The sequence below is a fragment of the Pelophylax lessonae genome (assembly GCF_965119305.1).
Source record: "Pelophylax lessonae genome assembly, chromosome: 3".
NCBI lineage: Eukaryota > Metazoa > Chordata > Amphibia > Anura > Ranidae > Pelophylax > Pelophylax lessonae.
The window spans coordinates 135,503,034-135,517,654 of NC_138770.1; the positions used below are offsets into that span (position 1 = coordinate 135,503,034).

A 14,621-nucleotide genomic window follows, 5' to 3' on the forward strand; every position below is an offset into this window, starting at 1 on the left:
TCTGCATCTCACATTGGCACAAACACTGTAACATATATATGTCCACATCAGTGCACAGTTTTGCAAAATAAGTAGAGAGGGCTGACCAAGTATGCTGACCAGCAAACCCAAGTGGGAAGCTATCAAAACCAGGTACCTGCCCCCCCAAAAAAAAGGTACCAAATGTGGCAGCGGAGGGGGGAGGGAGGAGGCAAATGAGCGGAGCTTCCCCTTTTTGGTGCCGCTCTGCTTTAATAAAGGGATATTAAGGGGAGGACTTATTCAAAGGGGAATTTCTCAGTGGCTGAATACCTGCATAGCAAAACAAATAAATTGCTGAAAGGAAAGAAATTACCTGAGCACTAATGAGTTAACTTATGTTGACCTTAAACTATTAAAAATAAAAAGGATAATGTGACAACAAAAATTTAGCACAATGTTTAGTGGCACAGCTTATATTACTAGTCAAGGGTTCTCTGCCTTATAGGATACCAAACTTACCATAAGTACATCACCGCCGCCTAGAATCAGTGGTATAGACTCCGCCTGAATGTCAGTAGGAAGGCTGTGCAGTAAAACAAAACAAGTGTTTAAACAAGAATAGAGCAGCACCATTTTGGATTCAGGTTACTCCTAAGCAAAGAATCTTCATAAAATTATGACTCCAATCCCATGTAGCAGTTATGTACAAGTGTAAAGTTTAATATTATATATATATATATATATATATACACACACACACACACACACACACACTCATACATACACACACAGTATAACAGTGTAAAGTTGCTGTCCCCTCAAAATAACTCAACACACAGCCATTAATTTCTAAACCGCTGGAAACAACAGTGAGTCCAAAAAAAATGTCCAAATTGGGCCCAAAGTTTCAATATTTTGTGTGACCACCATTATCTTCCAGCACTGCCTTAACCCTCTTGGGCATGGAGATCACAGAGCTTCACAGATTGCCACTGGAGTCCTCTTCCACTCCTCCATGATGACATCACAGAGCTGGTGGATGTTAGAAACCTTGCGCTCTCCCACCTTTCATTTGAGGATGCCCCACAGATACTCAATAGGGTTTAGGTCTGGAGACATGCTTGGCCAGTCCATCACCTTTACCCTCAGCTTCTTTAGCAAGGCAGTAGTCATCTTGGAGGTGTGTTTGGGGTCGTTATGTTGGAATACTGCTTGCGGCCCAGTCTCCGAAGGGAGGGGATCATGCTCTGCTTTAGTATGTCACAGTACATGTTGGCATTCATGGTTCCCTCAATGAACTGTAGATCCCCAGTGTCGGCAGCACTCATGCAGCCCCAGACCATGACACTCCCACCACTATGCTTGACTGTAGGCAAGATACACTTGTCTTTGTACTCCTCAGCTGGTTGCCATCACAAACGCTTGACACCATCTGAACCAAATACATTTATCTTGGTCTCATCAGACCACAGGACATGGTTCCAGTAATCCATGTCCTTAGTCTGCTTGTCTTCAGCAAACTGTTTGTGGGCTTTCTTGTGCATCATCTTTAGAAGAGGCTTCCTTCTGGGACGACAGCCATGCAGACCAATTTGATGCAGTGTGCGGCATATGGTCTGAGCACTAACAGGCTGATCCTTCCCCCCCCCCCCCCCCACCTGCAACCTCTGCAGCAATGCTGGCAGTACTCCTATGTCCATTTCCCAAAGACAACCTCTGGATATGACGCTGAGCACATGCACTCAACTTCTTTGGTCGACCATGGCGAGGCCGGTTCTGAGTGGAACCTGTCCTGTCTTGGCCACTGTGCTGCAGCTCAGTTTCCGGGTCTTGGCACCGTTCTAACAGCCTAGGCCATCTTTATAGAGGAAGACTTCTTTTTTCAGATCCTCAGAGAGTTCTTTGCCATGAGGGGCCTTGTTGAACTTCCAGTGACCAGTATGAGAGAGTGAGAGTGATAACACCAAATTTAACACACCTGCTCCTCATTCACACCTGAGACCTTGTAACACTAACGAGTCACATGACACCGGGAGGGAAAATGGCTAATTGGGCCAATTTGGACATTTTCACTTAGGGGTGTACTCACTTTTGTTGCCAGCAGTTTAGACATTAATGACTGTGTGTTGAGTTATTTTGAGAGGACAGCAAATTTACACTGTTATACAAGCTGTACAACCACTACTTTACATTGTAGCAAAGTGTAGTTTCTTCAGTGTTGTCACATGAAAATATATAATAAAATATTTACAAAAAAATGTGAGGGGTGTACTCATTTTGGTGAGATACTGTACATACATACATACACACAGCCCTCAAATGTTCCATTCGCCTGCTCGCATTTTGCAAGTGGAAAATGATTATGGGCGTGTGCGGGGCTGCCTCAGGAGCTGTTCTCCCAGCGATCGCCCAGGGGAAGAGAGGAGAGGAAGTGGAAAGCGCCCGGATCATCACAGAGTGGGGATCGCCCCGCTGTAACAGCTTTCATTTGAATTGCCGGGCGCTCCCTGTCACACACAGTCCCGCCTCCTGGCCCGGCTCCTTTGACAGACAGAAAACAGGTCCAATGCCGGGACGTGTGATGTCAATCACATGAGCTGATCAAAGAGGCAGGACTGTATGTGATGGTGAGCTCCCGACAATTCGAACGAAAGCTGTTACAGCAGGGCGAACCCCATTCTGTGATTATCCGGTCGGCTTTCCTCTTCCTCTCCCCTCCCTTCCCCTGCACTGGTCAGGCTGCATTGATGGGGCACACGTTAGGCTGCATTGACGGGGCACATGTTAGGCTGCACTGGAAAGGGGGCATCGATGGGCACTGGAGAGGGGGCATCGATGGGCACAGGAGAGGCGGCATTGAAGCTTCACTAATAGGCTGCATTGATAGGCGCTGATGAGGCTGCTACATAACTGCTACATTCATGCAAAAACATTTAACAGTGTAATTTAATGAGATAATTTCTGAGGGCGTGTTTAGGGGCAGAATTAGGGGCTGGGTGGAGCAACTGGCGAATAACCCTTAAGGCCTGGCTAGTAGCTTAAGACTTGAAATTTTGAGGGATAATATATATATATATATATATATATATATATATATATATATATATATATATATATATATATATATATATATATATATATATATATATATATATATTATACATACATATACACACACACACACACACACACACACACACACACACATACATATATATACACACACACACACACATATATATATATATTTACAAACACGTACTTTTTTTTTTTTTTATGAGCTAAAATTCATCAGAATATTCGAAAAGAAAGGGAAAGATTTGTCCCCCCCCCCCCCATATCCCCTCAAAAAATGGGCCATTAAAAGGTAACCCCCAAATGGTATATAAGACCAATACAACAGTATTGATTAAAAAAAGTACAAACATATTTTTAATGCACAAACAAAAGCATATACATGACCTAATCCAAAGCAGGGTCACAGTGGAAAAAGATCCCTGTAACATTGATACATATACTGACATAAAAAAGGAGATAATTTAACAGGTAAAGTAAGCCAAATTGCTAAATTATCTCCTTTTTTTATGTCAGTATATGTATCAATGCTACAGGGATCTTTTTCCACTGTGACCCTGTTTTAGATTAGGTCATGTATATGCTTTTGTATGTTCATTAAAAATATATGTTTGTACTTTTAAATCAATATTGTTGTATCGGTCTTATATACCATTTGGGGGGGTTACCATTTAAAGGCCCCTTTTTTGATGGTATATGGGGGGGAAAGGGAACAAATCTTTCCCTCTCTTTCTTTTCTTCCCCTTTTTCTTCATTGTTTAAATATTTAGGGCTGGGTTTCTCTCAAAAATGCTTTGATTCATATTTCCATACCATAACTTTATACCAAAGTATTAATTATGGCTTGCAGCTCTATGAACTATGAGGGTGCTGGTGAGCTCGTAGTTCACTGATCTTCCTGCTCTCAAGTAACTGCCTGCCCGTATCAGAAGTACGGGCAGACAGCTAGCTTCAGAATCTTCAGGAGGTTGACACTGTACCCATGATCTGCTCATCATGAGTGCAATGCTCTGCAGGCTTCTTTGAAAAAAAAATGCACATTATACCTGCAAAATTGCATTTATTTTATTTTTTTCAAAAAGGGGAAAATATCCTTTAAAAAGGTAACAGCAAAATAGTTCACTTAAATACAAGAAATCCCCAAAGGCATTTTTAAAGCGGTTGTATACTCAAAAAAAAAAAAAAAAAAAAAAAAAAAAAACCCTGCAAGACAAAGGCATAATGAGCTAGTATGTATCGCATATTAGCTCATTATGAAATACTTACCTTAAAACAAATCCCCGACACGGACCCCCGGACAGCGCTGTGGGAGCTGACATGCTCCCTCGGCGTCTCTTCCGGGTTCGGCAGCTCCAGCGCTGTGAGTGGCCGGAGCCGCGATGACGTCACTCCCGCGCATGCGCGCGGGGGATTAACTTTCCAGCAACTTCCCGGCAAGGAACTCTGAAGGTCCGCCGGACCTTAAGAGCGCATGTGCCGCTAGTGTCAGCTGCTGCATGCAGTGCAAATATCTCCTAAACCGTGCAAGTTTAGGAGATATTAATTGTACCTACAGGTAAGCCTTATTATAGGCTTACCTGTAGGTAAAAGTCAACAAAATGACTATACTACCGCTTTAACTAAAGAAAAATGTATTGTACGTTATAAAACTACAAAATGATGAAAAGAAATAAATTAAAAAGAACCTGCCAGAACAGAGATGCCAATGCGTTTTTTTTTTTTTTGAGGTTCATATTCTAGCACAGTTATTCTAATCTTATTCCTCCACCTAGGAGGCCGGAAACTCAGACCTATATACTTGTTGCAAGTCCTTGAAAGACAGCCTAGAATCCTGCAAATTGTAAAAAAAAAAAAAAAAGGAGGCAACCATGACCTTCTCAGAACTTAGATGGATCATCTATCGGTACTAATATCACCTTTTATATCATTTGTTGAGTATATATATATCGTTACACCTGTATTCGTCAGGACACTCAAATCTATTATATTGCTACCTCATACCAATACCACCACATTTTTTATCATTGCAGCACACGTCGCCTTAAGGGGACGTATATGCACATGTCACTTTGATTCACTGTTCATGATACAATTTTTACACACCACATTTTATATACCGTTTTTATCTTTTACCATATGTTGATAGTATTTCCAGACTTGGCACTTTATTATCTATCTCTACTAGCAAACAGACAGCGCCACCCCCTACCCCCCTTTTTCACTACATTATATAGTCTTTTGACTATAGTATAGGGAGGCTGCAGTCTATATTGCCAAATATATCCATTACTCCATAAGCGCGGAGTCCTCTATCTTATATACCTTAGATGGAGAAAGATATAGTTGTGTTCAAAATTATTCAACCCCCAAAGCTGTAAAGGGTTTTAGGGAATTTAGTGTACATTTGTAATTGTATTCAGAATGAAATCCTACAAGGACTTCTTAAAGAGCCATATGCAACTAAAATGACATCAATTGGTTTTGTAATACAGTAGTAAATGTTTCTTTTGTGAATTCTTCATTGACACAATTATTCAACCCCTTAAAGACTACCACTATGAAGAACAGAGGTTCATTGAAGTGTTTTCAATCAGGTATTGAAAACACCTGTGGATGTCAGGGAGCAGCAATAAAGCCTAATAAGCACCAATTAGGCAGCTTTAAAATGACTGTGATACTCAGCTCCTTCTAGACATTTACTGGTGTGGTTACAAACATGGTGAAGACAAGAGAATGGTCATGGAAGACAAGAGAAGAGGTGATTACTCTTCACAGGAAGGGCAATGGCTATAAGAAGATTGCAAAGATGTTAAACATACCAAGAGACACCATAGGAAGCTTCATTCGCAAATTCAAGGCAAAGGGCACTGTTGAAACGCTACCTGGTCGTGGCAGAAAGAAGATGCTGACTTCGACTGCTGTGCGCTACCTGAAGCATAGAGTGGAGAAAAGTCCCTGTGTGACTGCTGAGGAACTGAGAAAAGATTTGTCAGATGTGGGTACTGAAGTTTCTGCTCAGACAATACGGCGTACACTGCGTAATGAAGGCCTCCATGCCAGAACTCCCAGGCGCACCCCCTTGCTGTCTCCAAAGAATAAGAAGAGTCGACTGCAGTATGCCAAAAGTCATGTGGACAAACCACAGAAGTTTTGGGATAGTGTTCTGTGGAATGATGAAACAAAATTTGAACTGTTTGGGCCCATGGATCAACGCTGTGTTTGGAGGAGGAAGAACAAGGCCTATGAAGAAAAGAACACCTTGCCTACTGTGAAGCATGGCGGGGGGTCAATCATGCTTTGGGGCTGTTTTGCTTCTGCAGGTACAGGGAAGCTTCAGCGTTTGCAAGGTACCATGAATTCCTCTTCAGTACCAGGAGATATTGGATGACAATGTGATGCAGTCCGTCACAAGCCTGAGGCTTGGGAGACGTTGGACCTTTCAACAGGACAATGATCCCAAGCATACCTCCAAGTCCACTAGAGCATGGTTGCAGATTAAAGGCTGGAACATTTTGGAGTGGCCATCACAGTCATCAGACTTAAATCCGATTGAGAACCTCTGGTGGTACTTAAAGAAAGCAGATGCAGTGCACAAGCCTAAGAATGTGACTGAACTGGAGGCTTTTGCCCATGACGAATGGGCGAAGATACCCGTAGATCGCTGCAAGACACTTGTGTCAAGCTATGCTTCACGTTTAAAAGCTGTTATAACTGTAAAAGGATGATGTACTAAGTACTAAGATTGAATGTCACTTGGGGGTTGAATAAAACTGATAATGATGTGAGCACAGAAAAGACATTTGTGGTTATTTCATTATAAATGTTATGTTATATTTGTCTGACCTACACGTGCCTCTTTGATTTAATTGTAAGCAGGATGACTGAATGATCAAAATCAATGTCAAACTGGCCAAAACAATCAATTTCAGTGGGGGTTGAATAATTTTGAACACAACTGTATATGCTGGACAGAATTAAAGATGTGAATTTTACAGTATTTCACTGGACGAATGCAGAGTCTGTCAGTCATCATATCATTCCCCTTTCCCAAGCCCTTATTATTAGGGGCGTTTTCTGGTCCCCAAAATGCGCTGGATCTGGGACTACATCTCTTATCCTAATTTATGTGAAATAAGTTTACACATGGACAAATAATTCTTGGTGTATAGCTTCAATCTCTGTTCCAGTGAGCATATAGTGTGTCATCCATTCACTATTCCCAACATTTTCTATACTTGAGGATGTAAAACTTACAGCCAGTCCATCTCCTCCACGGCCTGAGCAATCTCCTGCATCACACCCATTTCTGAAAATAGAAGACAGTTTATTATACACAGCATCCAGAACTGATCAGGGTGTTCTTTCATTCTGAAAAAAACATGCTATTCACATCTGCTGGTTTCAGGTGCATGATGAGAGTGTTACAGAAATCTGACTTGTATCTTATGCTGGCCTTACACGCACAGAATTTCGGCCGAAAATGGTCGTTTTAGGAAAGATCGTTCGAAAATCAGGCCGTTAGTGAACACAAGTTTACCGACGATTTTGATCGTGTGCCCAGCTAATGTCGATGGATTCATAGCGACAACTTTTATCGTTTCTATGAAAGTTTTTATGTGTATAGTAAAATTGAAACAAAAATAATATTCTGACTCATATTGTGCATGTTATCAAACGATCATTATGATCATGAAAACGATTATGTAAAAGAGTTTATTCTGTAAGTTAGTGGCCAATTAGCTTTCGACCGAAGAATAATCGTTCAGTCTGCAAACGGCCGAAATTCTGTAAGTGTATGGCCAGCATTAGGCAGACTTCTGGAAAAATTGGTGAGCCAATCACACAAGCAGGAAATTATGTTTCTGGTGTGTGGTCAGTATACATTCTGTGTATAGAACAGCTCCAGGTAGCCATATTGCATTGCAATTTCAGAAAATTACAAAGCTGCAGATTGAAAAGGAAAGGTAATTTTTAATAACATTCAACTACAATATGATTTTTGACGCAATTGTATACGCTATATTGTTTTATTTATTTGCTATTTTTTTTCCCCGCGAAAGTGGAGTTACCCTTTAAAACTGCGTGCTCCTGTGAAACCGCTACAAAGTTCAGTACCCAAAATTACCCATAGGCAACACTTTAAATGTGCTCTTTAACCACTTAAGCCCCGGAGGATTTGGCTGCTAAAAGACCAGGGGGTATTTTGCGATTCGGTACTGCGTGATTTTAACGGACAATTGCGCGGCCGTGCGACGCTGTACCTAAACAAATTTGACGTCCTTTTTTTCCCACAAACAGAGCTTTCTTTTGGTGGTATTTGATCACCTGTGCGATTTTTTGATCACGCGCTATAAACAAAAAAAGGAGCGTCAATTTTGCAAAAATAACAATATTTTTCACATTTTTTTATATGAAATTCCCCCCAAAAAAAGTAAAAATCTAAATTTTTTAACATTTTCGGCCAATTTGTTTTATGCTACATATGTTTGGTAAAAAAAAAAAATTGCAAAAAGCGTATTTTGATTGGTTTGCGCAAAAGTTATCGCGTTTACTAACAAAGGGAAAGATTTTTGTCATTTTTGTTGTTTTTTTTTTTTTTTTTTTAACGCGTAATGGCAGCGATCTGCGATTTTTTTTTGCGGTACTGCGACATTGCGGCGGACAGATCGGACCCTTGACTGACATTTTTGACACTTTTGGGGTTACCAGTGACATTTCTACAGTAATCAGTGCTATATATATATGCACTGTTACTGTAAAATTACACTGGCAGTGAAGGGGTTAACTTTATTTGAGAGGGAGGGGCTATGTGTGTCCCTAGGGGCGTGATTCTAACTGTGATTGGCTGTGGCTTGAGCTGTAGGAACACTGATCAACGGTCCTACATAGTAGAACCGTATGATCAGTGTTTCTACACAGGGGAGAATGACAGGCAGCCTGTTTACACAAGCTGCCTGCCTTTCTCCCCCAACGATCGCGCTCGCTCCCCAGAGCCTCACAGGCTAGTGACGTATATATACCTCACTTTGCCTGTGAGGGGCTGACCGCCGCAATATATCTACTTGCGGCGGTCGGCAAGCGGTTAATATGTGGAATGAACTGAATACTATATATAAAAGAGTGGAATACACTGTATACTGTGTATGAGTGGAATGAATCCTATCTAATATGAGTGGAATGAATCCTATCTAATATGAGTGGAATGAATCCTATCTAATATGAGTGGAATGAATTGTATGCATACATAAGAGGGGAATGAATTGTATACTACTGTATATAGTAAAGGAGTGGAATTAATCCTTATCCTATATTCAAAAAATGGAATGAACCATATACATAGGTACATAAGAGCAGAATGAATGAATTGAAAACTATATAAAGAAGTGGAATGAATCCTATATAATTCATAAGAGTTGAATTAATTGTATACTATAAATAGAAGTGGACTGAATCATGTATAATATATGAGGAATCAATAGTATATATGGGTGGAATGAATTCTATATAAGAGAGGAATGAACTGTATACTATAATTGTGGAATAAATCCTATAGAATATATAAGAACAGAATGAATCGCATATAATATACAGTCAGGTTCATAAATATTGGGACATCGACAATTCTAAACCTTTTGGCTCTATACACCACCACAATGGTTTTGAAATGAAGCAAACAAGATGTGCTTTAACTGCAGACTTTCAGCTTTAATTTGAGGGTATTTACATCCAAATCAGGTGAACGATGTAGGAATTACAATAGTTTGTATATGTGCTTCCCACTTTTTAAAGGGACCAAAAATAATGGGACAGATTAACAATCATAAATCAAACTTTCACTTTTTAATACTTGGTTGCAAATCCTTTGCAGTCAATTACAGCCTGAAGTCTGGAACGCATAGACATCACCAGACGCTGGGTTTCATCCCTGGTGATGCTCTGCCAGGCCTCTACTGCAACTGTCTTCAGTTCCTGCTTGTTCTTGGGGCATTTTCCCTTCAGTTTTGTCTTCAGCAAGTGAAATTCATGCTCAATCGGATTCAGGTCAGGTGATTGACTTGGCCATTGCATAACATTCCGCTTCTTTCCCTTAAACTCTTTGGTTGCTTTCGCAGTATGCTTCGGGTCATTGTCCATCTGCACTGTAAATCTCCGTCCAATGAGTTCTGAAGCATTTGGCTGAATATGAGCAGATAATATTGCCCGAAACACTTCAGAATTCATCCTGCTGCTTTTGTCAGCAGTCACATCATCAATAAATACAAGAGAACCAGTTCCATCAGCAGCCATACATGCCCACGCCATGACACTACCACCACCATGCTTCACTGATGAGGTGGTATGCTTTTGATCATGAGCAGTTCCTTTCCTTCTCCATACTCTTCTCTTCCCATCACTCTGGTATAAGTTGATCTTGGTCTCATCTGTCTAATGGATGTTGTTCCAGAACTGTGAAGGCTTTTTTAGATGTTGTTTGGCAAACTCTAATCTGGCCTTCCTGTTTTTGAGGCTCACCAATGGTTTACATCTTGTGGTGAACCCTCTGTATTCACTCTGGTGAAGTCTTCTCTTGATTGTTGACTTTGACACACATACACCTACCTCCTGGAGAGTGCTCTTGATCTGGCCAACTGTTGTGAAGGGTGTTTTCTTCACCAGGGAAAGAATTCTTCGGTCATCCACCACAGTTGTTTTCCATGGTCTTCTGGGTCTTTTGGTGTTGATGAGCTCACCGGTGCTTTCTCTCTTTTCAAGGATGTTCCAAACAGTTGATTTGGCCACACCTAATGTTTTTGCTATCTCTCTGATGGGTTTGTTTTGTTTTTTCAGCCTAATGATGGCTTGCTTCACTGATAGTGACAGCTCTTTGGATCTCATATTGAGAGTTGACAGCAACAGATTCCAAATGCAAATAGCACACTTGAAATGAACTCTGGACCTTTTATCTGCTGCTTGTAAATGGGATAATGAGGGAATAACACACACCTGTCCATGGAACAGCTGAGCAGCCAACTGTCCCATTACTTTAGGTCCCTTAAAAAGTGGGAGGCACATATACAAACGGTTGTAATTCCGACACCTTTCACCTGATTTGGATGTAAATACCCTCAAAGTAAAGCTGAAAGTCTGCAGTTAAAGCACATCTTGTTTGATTAATTTCAAATCCATTGTGGTGGTATATAGAGCCAAAAAGATTAGAATTGTGTCGATGTCCCAATATTTATGGACCTGACTGTATGAGAGCAATGAATCATATGCGCTGATTAGCCACACCATTTTGACCACCCACCAACCAAACAGTCCTGACCCATAGGGGTTGATTTACTAAAAATGGAGAGTGCAAAATCTGGTACATCTCTGCATAGAAACCAATCAGTTTTCAGGTTTTGTTAAAGATTAATTGAACAAGCTGAAGTTTGACACTGATTGGCTACCACGTATAGCTGCACCAGATTTTGCACTCTCCAGTTTTAGTAAATCAACCCAATTGACATAGGCTCCACTAGACCTCTAAATGTGTGCTGTGGTATCTGGCAAGAAGCTCCCAACAGATACTTTAGAGCCCTTTCCCATACACTGTCCAATAAGGTCTGCCTGTCAGTTTTTCAAAAGGGACCTGATCAGACCCTCCAGCCTCCATCCCCAATGGAGCGGTGGATGTCAGAGGACACATGTCTGCTGACACCCAGTGTATGGGAGAGATAGAGCCGCTCAGGTGTGTAAGTCCGACCTGGTGCTGGTAAGACCCGTCATCCGGATGAAGTGCAAAGAAGTAGTAGAACCGCACTCAGGTAGATGAAAGTAAAATAATACTTTTTTATTCTTCAAATCATAGATGAACAGACAGTGCAGGGGAACAGGCAATCCAAAGGTTAACGCGTTTCACGGCACATACAGCCGCTTACTCATAACTGTTTTGAGTAAGCGGCTGTATGTGCCGTGAAACGCGTTAACCTTTGGATTGCCTGTTCCCCTGCACTGTCTGTTCATCTATGATTTGAAGAATAAAAAAGTATTATTTTACTTTCATCTACCTGAGTGCGGTTCTACTACTTCTTTGCTGACACCCAGTGCCATACGATCTGATCCTGCCCGCAAAAAAAAAGACAGATGGTGGTCCTATTTTCCATCTGCCTGGTGGATCAGATGGAAACGGACAGGCGGTATGTTTTCATCCGATTTCCTCATAGTGGAGAGCAGGACTGCGTCTGTGTCCGCTTTGCACAGTGGAGCAGACACAGAACCATCATCCACCCGCTCAGCAGAGCGATCCCCCACTGAGCAAGCAGAATCCCCTACATGGAGGCGCCCGTGTGAAAGGGGTCTTAAGTTGAAATTTGGTGGTCTCCATGGATCAGACTGGTTTTTCCAGCACATCCCACCGATATTCCTAACGATAAATCCTAACGAATTGAGATCTGAGAAGTTTGGAGGCCAAGTCAACAATTTTTGCAGTGTGGCAGAGTATATTATTCTGCTAAAGAGTCCACTGCCATTATGAAATACTGTTTCCATAAAGGGGTATATTTGGTCAACAGCAATGTTTAGGTAGGTGGTATGTGTCAAAGTAACATCCACATGAAATGCAGGACCCAAGGTTTCCCAGCAGATCATTGCCCAATCACAGTGCCTCCCATGGATTATCTTCTTCCCATACTGGAGCCATCTCTTCCCTAAGTAAGTGACACACGTACACCCCTGACCATCCACATTATCTTTAACAAAAAGCGATTCATCAGAGGAGGCCACCTTCTTCCATACCTCAGTGGTCCAGTTCTGATGCTCATGTGCCCATTGTAGGTGCCTTTGGCTGTGGGCACGGGTCAGTATGGCCAGCCCGACCAGTTCTAGGCTACACAATCCTATACACAACAAACAGCGATGCCCTGTGTGTCCTGACACCTTTATATTTGTTGTTTTTAGCAGTTTGCGTTACAGTAGCCCTTCTATTGGATCAGAATACACTGGCCCGTCAAGTGCATCAATGAGCCTTGGCAGCTCATGAGCCGTCAAGAGTTTTTCTTCCTTGGACCAGTTTTGGTGGGTCCTGATCACTGCAGACTGGGAACGTCACACAACATCTGCAGTTTTGGAGTTGTTCTGACCCGTCGTCTGGCCATTACAATGTGGCCCTTGTCAAAGTCACACAAATCCTTACACGTGCCCATTCTTTAGGGTTTCAATACATCCCAACATCATGTCCACTTACTGCCTGATATATCTCACCCACTTTCAGATATCATTGTAATGAAATAACCTATACTATTCACTTACCCTGTCAGGGGTCATAATGATATGGCTGATCTGTGTATATATGAATGCAATGAATTGCATGCAATATATAAGAGAGCAATGATTTTCATCTAACAGCCCACATACATAATAATCCTTATCCATGAAGTGACACATGTCAGATCTGTCTATGACACCATAGCAGGCCTTGCACTGTGTGTCACTCGTGCTGTCAGAGCATGCTGGAGCTCGTAGTTCACCAGCAGATGTACAACTAGATTCACTAATGTAAACAACAAAGATTAATATCTATGGCACTATGCAATCCTCACCTCCAAAAGCCGCCATGTCTACCGGCTGCCAGCACACACAGAACACGGGAGGAAATGACTACAAACCGGAAACCTGCTGCCAGGCGTGGAATGAGAATATGTCACGTTGTCTCCAATCACCCGCCATTTTACCTAAGCCGTATCCTTTAGAAAACTATACAGCTTGCTCTCCAGGAAAATGGCCGACCCATTGACATTTATAGGACACAAAAGCAGACATGAGAAACAATGCCGACTAGGCTTCCATATGGCATTTTCTCTGTGCTGGGATTAGTGAGCTCTTGTTCTCCTCTTTGTGTCCTGTACATATAGGAATCTTTTATGTAAAATACATGCATTCATCTGATGGTTTACTGCACAATAAAGTACCTGTTTTGAAAAAAAAAAAAAAAAAGTTTCCTTTTCTAATGTTTCTGCAACCCTGTAACAAATATGACCGCTTACCAACAATTATCTGCTGAATAATCAGTGAACAACCCCTTTCCTTAACCACTTCTGGACCAGAAGGATTTGTTCTCTTATGACCAGGCCATATTTTGCGTTTCGGCACTGTGTTACTTTAAGTGCCGGTTCACATTTGTGCGATGCGGGAACGCTGCGAATATACAGCGTGTTCCCGCATCGCATCCGCACCCCTGCATATGCGACATGCAGGGGGTGTCAGTTAAAAGTTAAGGACATCCCCCTGATAAGATCGCATATCACAGTGTGATCTGAAAGTTCGCACAGAATCGGATCGCAGTAGTGTGAACCACCATGCGATCCAATTCTGCTGCGGACCAAAAAAAGGGTCCTGTGCGTCTTTTAGTGCGAATTCAGCCATACAAACTATGCGCTCCAAATTACATGCGATCCCTGTGATCGCACTAATGTGAACCGGCACTAACGGACAATTCCGTGGTCGTGCAACGCTGTACCCAAATAAAATTGACGTCCTTTTTTTCCCACAAATAGAGCTTTCTTTTGGCGGTATTTGATCCCCTGTGCGATTTTTATTTTTTTCGCTATAAACAGCAACAAAAA

At 41.7% G+C, this 14,621-nt stretch overlaps 1 protein-coding gene across 1 annotated transcript in view; it reads right to left on the reverse strand.

The window, feature by feature from the left end:
• The window catches only part of DDX1 (DEAD-box helicase 1), a 94,274-nt gene extending 80,596 nt beyond the window's left edge, over window positions 1-13,678 (reverse strand). Inside the window, exons 1-3 of the mRNA XM_082252488.1 lie at window positions 13,599-13,678; window positions 7,291-7,342; window positions 481-544 (exon numbers count right to left, since the gene is read on the reverse strand). Of these exons, the coding sequence (XP_082108614.1) occupies window positions 481-544; window positions 7,291-7,342; window positions 13,599-13,614 (132 nt within the window). The 5' untranslated portion in view covers window positions 13,615-13,678. The remainder of the gene's footprint in view (window positions 1-480; window positions 545-7,290; window positions 7,343-13,598) is intronic.
• Between the last annotated feature and the right edge of the window lie 943 nt (window positions 13,679-14,621).